Genomic DNA, 9,631 nt, shown 5'->3' with positions numbered 1-9,631 from the left:
AAATCACCCTTCAATCCCGAATAGCCCACACCTCCGGAGCTGTTGCTATCCCCTGCATCCACATCCATACAACCAGCACCTCTAAGAGAATGAGGACTAGGACTAATTCCCTTTGCCGAGGCCATTAATTGAAGCAAAACTTGAAGGTGCTGACCACCACTATTCACTTGTGACATATGGCACGAACTCACCGATGTGCCCGTGCCATGCTCAGCCTTATCCCCACCACAACTTGAAGAATCCTCCCCCATCACATTGACACCAATTTCCTTTATCACAGGGTCACAAGCACTGCTCCCATGCGCCATTTGGCCCAGATGAACCTTCTGCAACTCACTACCCGTCGGCGTCACAGTCGGCCACTCCCCCTGCTCTGAGTCACCACCACTGCCATCCGCCCCACCAGCCTGCCCCGCCAGCTTCTCACCCGGTTGGACATCAAGCACCAGCGCGCTGCCGGACTCCGGCACGCCCACCTCCGCCGATAACGACCGGATCAGTTTCCCCGTGCTCGCGGTGCTCACGGTTGGCTCGCACCACTGAACTCCTTCAACCCCCGTGGAAAGCTCCGACACCAAGGGAGGTCGACCTCGCACCGGAGCTAACGGCGGAGGTGAGCTCCGGCTCCTCCCACGAAATCCAGCCGCCGGCCGCCGCACCTTCGCTCGGGCCGCCTCCTTCCGCCCAGCTTGAGACGAAGAATCCCCCATGGAGCGGTCAACAACCGGTTCAAAACCGGGCGGGCTCCTGAACCGCTTCAACGGACTCGAACCCGGTCCGCTCGGTCGAAGGCCTCCACTGGACTTGGGCCGAACTTCAAGCCGGCCCAAATTCGGCAGCGACCGATCCACGCACTGAGTCGCCTCAGCCCCCGACTCAGAACCCGGACCGGGTCTGCTCGATTCACCCACCAGCAAGCTAGCCCCCGCCTCCGAGACGTCCTTTTCCGGCGTCCTCCGGCAGGTAGCTGGCATGTTGCACCTTTACAGCAGGAAGTTGGAACGCAGGTAGCGAACAGTTCCTTTACGATGTAGTATCATGGACTTTAATTTGTTGCCATACACGAAGCATCGCCAAATCAGTATTTTGAGATGCGACCAACTTTCGGAGGTGCACATAATCGACGGCCCAAACCATCTTCCTTTTAGAAATATTATTTTACATAAAATAGCTCGTGAGAAGACCAAAAGAAATTCGGCTGAACCGCCTCGCCTGGTCCATTGCGCCTATAAATAAAGTACCGATACGAGAACAAAGCCATAGGAGAAAGAAAGAAGAAGAATGGCCTCCCAACCAGGTCCCCTCACTCGATGGCCATGGCAGAGGCTAGGAAACTTCAAGGTATTCTACAATCTATCTTTAACTAATTATATGACTTGACTTCTCCACCTTCTCCCTCTCCCACCACCCTACTTCTTTTCTACACTGCGTTTGGATACTCACCATAGCTTCTCCTTCCTACTGTTTCTCTGCTTTGTGCGATGGAAGTACGTACTACTAGCTCCATGGGTGGCGCATAGCATGCACAAGTTCATGGCAGACAGTGGGGAGCAGAGGGATATGTCTAACTTTCTCATCTTCCCCATTCTATTGCTAAGGCTGCTGCACTCTCAGCTGTGGATCACCTTCTCTCGCTTCCAAACAGCAAAAGGCAAGCACAGGATAGTCGACAAAAGCTTGGACTTTGATCAGGTGGACAGAGAAAGGAACTGGTATGAAAAAATAAAGAACAACGCACTCTGTTTCCAGCGTTGCCTCTAGGCTTCAGTATTAGATTCCTTTTTTTTAGTGTTAGAGATGTCGTAGAGAGTGATGGAGGACTCTGGATGGCAGGGATGACCAGATCATTTTGACCGCATTGTTCCTGTACATGGTTAACATGGTGGTTCCAGGGGGTTCACATTTGCCCTGGTGGGAGACCAGGGGAGTGGTTCTTATCATTCTCCTCCACATGGGTCCTGTGGAGTTCATCTACTACTGGCTTCATAGAGCCTTGCATTACCATTTCCTCTACTTGCGTTACCACTCTCACCATCATGCCTCCATTGTCACTGAGCCCATCACATGTAAGGGCTGCTCTCTCTCTCTCTCTCTCTCTCTCTCTCTCTCTCTCTTTCTCTCTCTCTGTGTGGAAGTCTAATTAAGGGACGACCTTTGTCACACGTTGGAAGGCTAATTTATGGAAAGGATAAAATATGAATGATAATCTCATGAAGTTGGGTGATCGGCATTTTTAAACAAGAGAGTTGCTCATGGAAATGACATATATATTAGTTGTAGAATATAAAAACTTATATTTAACCGAAATATTTGGTGAAGAAAGATTTGGAACTTAGAGTTAATTTATACTCGTAGTGATATTAGCTCAAAGGCTTTTAACCTATTGAATTTGGAGTAAATCCTTTTCGAAGGAAGATCGATCTAGATTGTCTAATCAAAGTGCGAGAATCTAAGCTTAACCTATTTTAAATTAAACCTAAATATTTTAGATTCTAAAAAAGTTGTGGAGATCATGCAGTAACCTTGAACTTGACTAATAGCTTAGGGGTTAGTTATGGTAAGTACACTCTACATAAATTTAGGATAGGGAGATCTAGAGATTCTGCTCTAGTTTTACTTGAAAATTTGAAATTTGAATTTTTTTAGTCCCAATGCAAAGAGATATATATTTTAGTCAGAAATTATTTAGCGGTCTTAGAATATTTGATAGGTTAGATCAGAGTGCGTAGCGAAAGTCTGGTGGTTTGAGTTATTTTGAAATTCATTAAAAATAATAATACTTTGACCCAAAAAGTATTATGATCGAAGACTTGAGTTAGTTTTCTAGTAGAGAAGAATGTTGTTGATTCTATGGATAATTTGGAGGTAGCTATGTAATTTTCACTAGTGGATTATTCTATTGTTGACAATTCTTAGGAGAATCTTGAGCATTTTAAATTTAGCGTTAACGGATTGATGATTCTTTGGTTGGGCTTAGATTTGGAATGTTTTAATATGAATCTCCTACTCCTAGCTCTAATATTGTTAATCTATCTATTTGAAAGGGTTTAAGATTTTTCTAGGACAAAGGTTGATAATTAGATCATGGGCGAAGTTAAGAGAAAAAAAAGAATTATAGATTATGAAGAGCATTTGATGCTAAAGCCTTCTCCTATTTCTATTAAGCAAGAGCAATTAATTTTTGGGCAAAGAATTATGGCATTTAAATCCAAAGTTGGGAGGTTGGTGTTCTTTTGAAACAGATCAAGAGAACTTGTTATGAATTATAGATGAAAAGGATCGAGTTTTAAGATGCCAAGACTTTGTATGTCATAATTTTTTATATCAAAATCTTGTGAACAGGCACTTCGAGAGGGAGACTATTTGAGAGATCAAGAATGACATGACGGTTGGGTACTTTCAAAGTCTGTGCCTTAAGTAAGTTAATTTTGAGGACGAAATTATTTTAAGGAAGGAGTATGTAATAACATGATTATTTTTTGGGCTTGTGGGTAGGCCCAGAGTGGCCAGGCCCAGCCTAAACCCAACTAGCCTAGCCAGTGGGCTTGTGGGCCGGCCCAAATAGGCCGGGCTTGAACTTGACCCATGCTCGGCATGTTGGGGATCGGGGAAGAGGACCTAGCTAAAAGTCTTCTTCCTTCCGATTTCGGCGGAAGCAGTGACTCCTCGAGGGCAATTTGAGTTTGATTCAAACTCAAGGATCTTGACTATTTAATTCTCCTCCTCCTTTAATTTTCTCCATCCAAATTGTCGAGAATCGCTATGATTCAACCTCTTCTTCTCCTTTGATTTGTCGCCGGAAAGTGCCAATGAAACCTCGCCAGATTGAGATGAGTGTCGTCTGCCTTCCTCTCCTTCTTTTTCTATGTTTATAGCCATCTTTGTTTGGGTTTGGGTTTGGGTTTGGGTTTGGGTTGGCTAATCGCCGAAATTTAATCTGAAACAGGGGTGCCCTATTTCGGAGCCTCTTTCTTTTGTTTTCGCCGCCATGGGCCACCGAAAAAAGGGTGAGCCTTGCCGCCCTTGGGGACATGGATGGTCTATGAATTAGTTAGAAGTTCTTATTGGAGTTAGATTCACATTATTTTGATTTATTTGTATAAATTAAGAATATATTTATTGAAAAATAGATTTAAAATTATATTTTTATCTTTGTTATTTTTTTAAAAATCTTCTTTCTTTTTATTTTTTAAGAAATATAAATATAATTATAATATTATAATAATATTTTGCCGATGTGATTGTTCCGACCAATCCATCCATCTAGTACAAAACAGCTTGCAGCTTGCATCTACTTATTTAAAGTTAATATCGAATAGTAATATGACAATAATATAATTAATAAAATATTATAAATATAATATATATATAATATTAATATACTATTATATCATATATAAAAATATTAATATAATACATTAATGGTATATTGATATACTAATTTTTTGTTGGACCGAGGAGCATTTTTATTCTTAACTTTCAACCCCAAATCACTATCTTTGGTGATCTTGTTTTTCATAATTCTAAAAAATAAGTAAAAATTTAAAAATTAGTCAAGAATATAAGGCTGACAAGTTCAAAAACTAGTAAGGAGTATAAGATTTACTTACCTTTTTCGTCTTAGACCGTCAAACTTCACTAGGCAATTCAGTTACTTATTAGAAATATTAAAAGTACAATTAATTTCTATTTGATAATTTTAATTGTATAATAAGAAACAAGGATGATTAGCCGAATGACAGCGTTCGACGATTCCAAATGGGACAGGCCTGAGCGATTCGATCAATAAATCATAGGGCATAGACTCAATCAGGGCCAAGGTCGTTTAATGTAATTCATCATTAGTGGGTTCTACGGACACTTGACAAGGTCGAGTGATCGGTTCAGTAGGCGATCCGAAAATCAGGGTAGTTTAGGGCTTCTTTTCATATATCAACTCGGGTTCGTAGATTAGATCGATATGACCCAATTCTGGTATTCTTGGATCTTCAAGAGAGAGAAAGTAGAGAGAGGAGAGAGAAGGTAGAGAGAAATAAAGAGAAGAGAGAGGAAATAAGAGAGAGAAAGAGAGGGGATGGTTCTCTCTCCTCCTCCTCTTCTTTTCTTCTTTCTTCTTTTTTGGAAAAATAAAGGAAGAAGGAGGCAGCTGGTGGCTATGGTCACGGTAGTCCGGCAAGGTGGCAGTTGGCGGTGGTGGCCGGCCGACGAGAAAATCCAAGAAAAATGCCCGCAAAATAGGAGAATCGGACCTTTTCTTAATTTTTGGCCATTAGACACTCACCGGCCGCCACGATTCCATTGTGGAGGAGAGTAGGGAGGCTGTGGGACTCAATCAGAGGTCCAGCGCCAAGAGGCAACATCGCTGGTGGCCGAAAAGAGGAAGAAAAACTCGACCAAAATAGGAAAAAAAATAGGGTCTTCTTTTGCTGGTCGATTTTCGGCCAATTTCTCGGCCGACGACCGCATTTCCTAGTCATGGGAAGAAGAGCAAGAAAAGGAGAAGAAGTCTAAGGCCTTACCTCGACTTCGGCGACGTCTGACAATCCTGTTTTTCGGCGAGCATGGTGATAGGATGCTATGACTTTGAAGGGAGAAAAGAGGAGGAAAGAGGAGCGGTGGCACTCGATGGGTGTGGGGGCTCTTTTTAGTAGAGGAGCTCGGCTCAATCGTGGAAGGATTAGGGCTCCTTCTGTCGTCTCCTTCCGACGGAATCGGGGAAGAAGAGGATTTCTATTCGGAGTCCGACTTCTCCCTCTCCCACACACGGGCCGTGTGAGCCGTTGCTCACATGGGCTTGTGGGCCATTTCATGTGTGGACCGGTCAATGGACCGGGCCTCACACAATCTGCTTCAAAAGATATTTTAAAAACACTCAAAACTTGATCAAATCTAGAAGAATTAGGCAAATCGATTGGACTAGGTGGTCTAGCCTGGTACTCACAATTTTGACTTTTTTTTAACTCAAAATTCTTTAAGTTTGGTCTAGAACATTTGACCCAGATCATGTTAAAATGTTGAGCTCGATAAAAAATTCCATGAGCTCAACAGCGAGAATCCTAATGATATTTAAGCAAGCAAAAAAGAAAAGAGAAATAAAGTTTCAAACAAAATAACACATCAGACGGTCTTTCTCGCCTCGAATTCTTCTCTTTCTCAGCTTTTTCTGATCTATTTTTCCATCCTTCCCTATCTCTCTATTTCTCCATCTTTGGGCATTCATCATCTCAAACGGTCAAATCCATGGTAGCTCTCCTTGCATTAGTCAAACCTGCGACAGTTCTATACTTCCCATGGCAGGCCGTCATTATATTGAATTTGAATTTAAACATCGCATGTGGACTTTGTTGAGATGACGTACTTGTATGTGAATTTGAACTTTATACGTGGACTTTGTTAGGGTCGTGGATGGTTTATGAATTAGTTGGAAGTTCTTATTTGAAGCGAGATTTACATTATTTTGATTTATGTGTATAAATTAAGTATATATTTATTAAAAAATAGTTTTTAAATTATATTTTTATATTTTTTTATTTTTTATAAAATCTTCTTTTTTTTATTTTTTAAGAAATATAAATATAATTATAATATTATAATAATATTTTGCCGATATAATTGTTCCAACCAACCCATCCAACTAGTACAAAACAGCCTGCAACTTGCATCTATTTAATTTAAAGTTAATACTGAATAGTAAAATAATAATAATATAATTAATAAAATATTATAAATATAATATATAATATCAATATATTATTATATTATATATAAAATATTAATATATTATTATATTATATATAAAATATTAATATAATATATTAATAATATATTGATATACTAATTTTTTGTTGTACCGAGGAACATTTTTATTCTTTAACTTTCGGCCCCAAGTCAGTGTCTTTGGTGACCTTAAATTTCCAACCATAAAATCACTGGTTTGCACCAAGGTGGTAGCCTAGTGGTACTGGGCAGCAATTCTAACCACAAGGTCTCAAGTTCGAATCGCTGCGGCGACGATTAACGACGATTAAATTGTGGACCGGAGCTCACTACTTTGGCCACTGCTTGGACTTGTGGTGTAGACTGCTCTTGAACCGCTAGTAGCCGGGGTGGTGCCGGGTGTGACGTACTCACACGTGGGACTCGAGCCAGAGCTCAGAGGAGTAGCTGAGCCGGGCCCACGGATGGGGAGGGTATGAGTAAAACCGGTCGGGGTGCCCAACACACGGCCATTTCTGCCCGCATCGAACATTCTCCTGGCGGGGCGGGGGCCCAGTGGGGGCTGCCACGCGGGGGTGGGCTTGTCCCTTCCTCCCCCCTACCCCTTTCTTCAAGCCAAAAAAAAAAAAAAAAAAAGGCGGAGATGACTTAGGGCCACTCTATATTAACATAAATTTGATATTTTTTTTTGCCTATATCATTTAATTTTGAGATGATTACACTTTGCCAAACACCCTCTACGCCCATCCTTTTTGGAGTTAGGCATGTAGTTGGCACGGTACGGCAGATAGCCGGAACGTTATCTTTACGGCAGTAGCTGGCACGTTGCATTTTCCATTGGTGGACCCGAATTAGATCGACGAAGTCGTACTCCATGCATTCACTATTTCGTCCATACGATAGCAAGCGATAGTGTCATATTTTGGTCGGTGCCTGAGGTCAGGCCTTTGACCGATGAGGTGTAGGTGTTTTTTGTGATTTTTTTTTGATTTAGCATTTTGTGAATTAATATTTTAAAGCTGCAGATTTGACTACTACTGAGTATTTCTTGCTTTGGAAATTATGTATTTTTTTTATTGATGATATATATGTCCTACATGCGAAACCTTTTCTCTTCTCATAAAAATATTTCTATTCGTGCAACGAAGGCGCTCCAACCGTCCAACGTACGGTTTTCTCCCTGTATCCGGTCCCTGCACTGAAATAAATTTTAGGTTTTTAGCCTGGATTATAGGAGAATTGTTTGGGTACACTAATAACTCTTCTTAACAGCTTAAAGAGGGACCAAAAGCAATACCCATCTTCCATGCTCAATGGCACAAATGATGGACCTGACGTGTATGACTTGTCAATTGTATACGTCCAAATGACGCCCAAATGCCGCCCTTAGATCGAGTGGCCTTGTGGCAGCTCTTGAGTGTCCGTTACGCTTCAATCAAGTTAGCAGTTCCATCAATATAAAATACTAGGACTTCTATGGCCATAAGGAAAAGCTACATGTTTGAAACCAGACAAAGTTCAAGACGATACAATTGATGCCCTAGCCCCTTTCTTGGAATATTCTCCGCCTTATTTATGATGAAACATTAAGTAACCATGAATCCACGTACAAAGCGGTGGCTAGGTTAAGAGATTACATAGAAACTCTACAATAACTTGTTGGACTGCAGTGTCACGTTTCTTTCTCCGGTGGTTAGTAGTTAGAGCATTTTTATGTCTTGAGCTTATACTAAATGCGAATAATCTAAATCTCATAATATTTTCTGATTTATTTGTTGATAGGTCTTACAGCGCCTTGCGAGTGCTATTCCAAAACCAACCCAACTCATAGAATATAGAAGAAGGAAATTGATACATTTAGGACCAATTCATTATTTCTGTATTATCTCTGAATCAATCAAGGCTAGAGTGATAATTTTTTTTAAAAAAATCAATATATCCTAACATGATGAAGTTCTTTGAGGGCCTTCGGGTCGACGTGGAGAATGCCGACATGTCATTCTCTATAAGCTTGGACAAGGGCAAAGGTTGTGAGAGGGGACATCGCAATGGATTGGCTAGCTTGTTTGCACAAAAAAGTAATGCGATCAATCCCTACTTCTGGCAGATGCTTCGAGAAATTGTCAAGTTCAAACATGACATTATGAAGTAAGTAAATCCCTACTTCTAGCTTTTCATAGATAATTAAAATATAGTTTAGAATATGAATACCAACCACATCAGTGCTCTTATAGTGCCTGCATGCAATATAAGCAGTCATGATATCAAAGAAACCCATTTTAACAAGGAAAAAAAAAAGAACAAACAAATCATTCATTAAGTCTTGCTTTCGCTGTAACTGTTGTTCCTTTCCCCACCCCCCCTTCTTAACATATATCCAGATCGACTATGCTCATCGCTCTTGCTTCTAATATCACCTATACGTATTACAATGGGTCCTGTTTGATCCAAGGTTTGGTATAAAATAAAATAAAAAAAATCAGATTTTGTCTAAGTTTTCTTAGCAAATGTCATTTCTCATGGGAAAAAAAAATGATAGCCCCACTTTTCCTTGGCCAGTTTGAATAATTCAAACTAAAACTACTATTTCATAGAAATAGCATAATTTTGTTTTAAAATTAAAATGAACTAGCAATAATTTATTCTACACTCGTCCTCTTATAGTTTCACAACCAAATAGATTGGCTAGTTATTGCTGTTAGGTTATACGGCTTTCACTGATTTCTAATTACTAAAAATATTGTTCGGACAGTTACAATTAATTTGACCACTCCAATTTGCTCCAATTACAAAATGCCTCCTTCCTTTTAGAATTTTAGGTCCCTAAAATTGTACTAATAACAGTTCCCCCGAACAGTTCCTTTACGATGTAGTATCATGGACTTTAATTTGTTGCCATACACGAAGCATCGCC

At 40.5% G+C, this 9,631-nt stretch overlaps 1 protein-coding gene across 1 annotated transcript; it reads left to right on the top strand.

The window, feature by feature from the left end:
- Positions 1-1,175: 1,175 nt before the first annotated feature.
- LOC120104220 (very-long-chain aldehyde decarbonylase GL1-6-like) lies at positions 1,176-2,521 on the top strand. The gene is made up of 4 exons (XM_039114987.3): positions 1,176-1,341; positions 1,489-1,712; positions 1,834-2,066; positions 2,490-2,521. The coding sequence occupies exons 1-4, from the start codon at positions 1,282-1,284 to the stop codon at positions 2,519-2,521; spliced, it is 549 nt and encodes a 182-aa protein (XP_038970915.2). The 5' UTR covers positions 1,176-1,281.
- The last annotated feature ends 7,110 nt before the right edge of the window (positions 2,522-9,631 follow it).

The sequence above is a fragment of the Phoenix dactylifera genome, chromosome 16, assembly GCF_051530095.1.
Source record: "Phoenix dactylifera cultivar Ajwa chromosome 16, Ajwa_hap1_PhDact_Kaust_v1.1, whole genome shotgun sequence".
Classification (NCBI taxonomy): Eukaryota; Viridiplantae; Streptophyta; class Magnoliopsida; order Arecales; family Arecaceae; genus Phoenix; species Phoenix dactylifera.
This window is presented reverse-complemented; position numbering and strand designations above follow the sequence as displayed.

Bases quoted from the DNA above. Each gene is read 5' to 3' on its own strand.
- LOC120104220 (XM_039114987.3), top strand. From the start codon at position 1,282: ATGGCCTCCCAACCAGGTCCCCTCACTCGATGGCCATGGCAGAGGCTA. The intron at 1,713-1,833 runs GTATGAAAAAAT...TCTGGATGGCAG, and splicing joins GTGGACAGAGAAAGGAACTG to GGATGACCAGATCATTTTGA. The intron at 2,067-2,489 runs GTAAGGGCTGCT...TAAATATTTTAG, and splicing joins TGTCACTGAGCCCATCACAT to ATTCTAAAAAAGTTGTGGAG.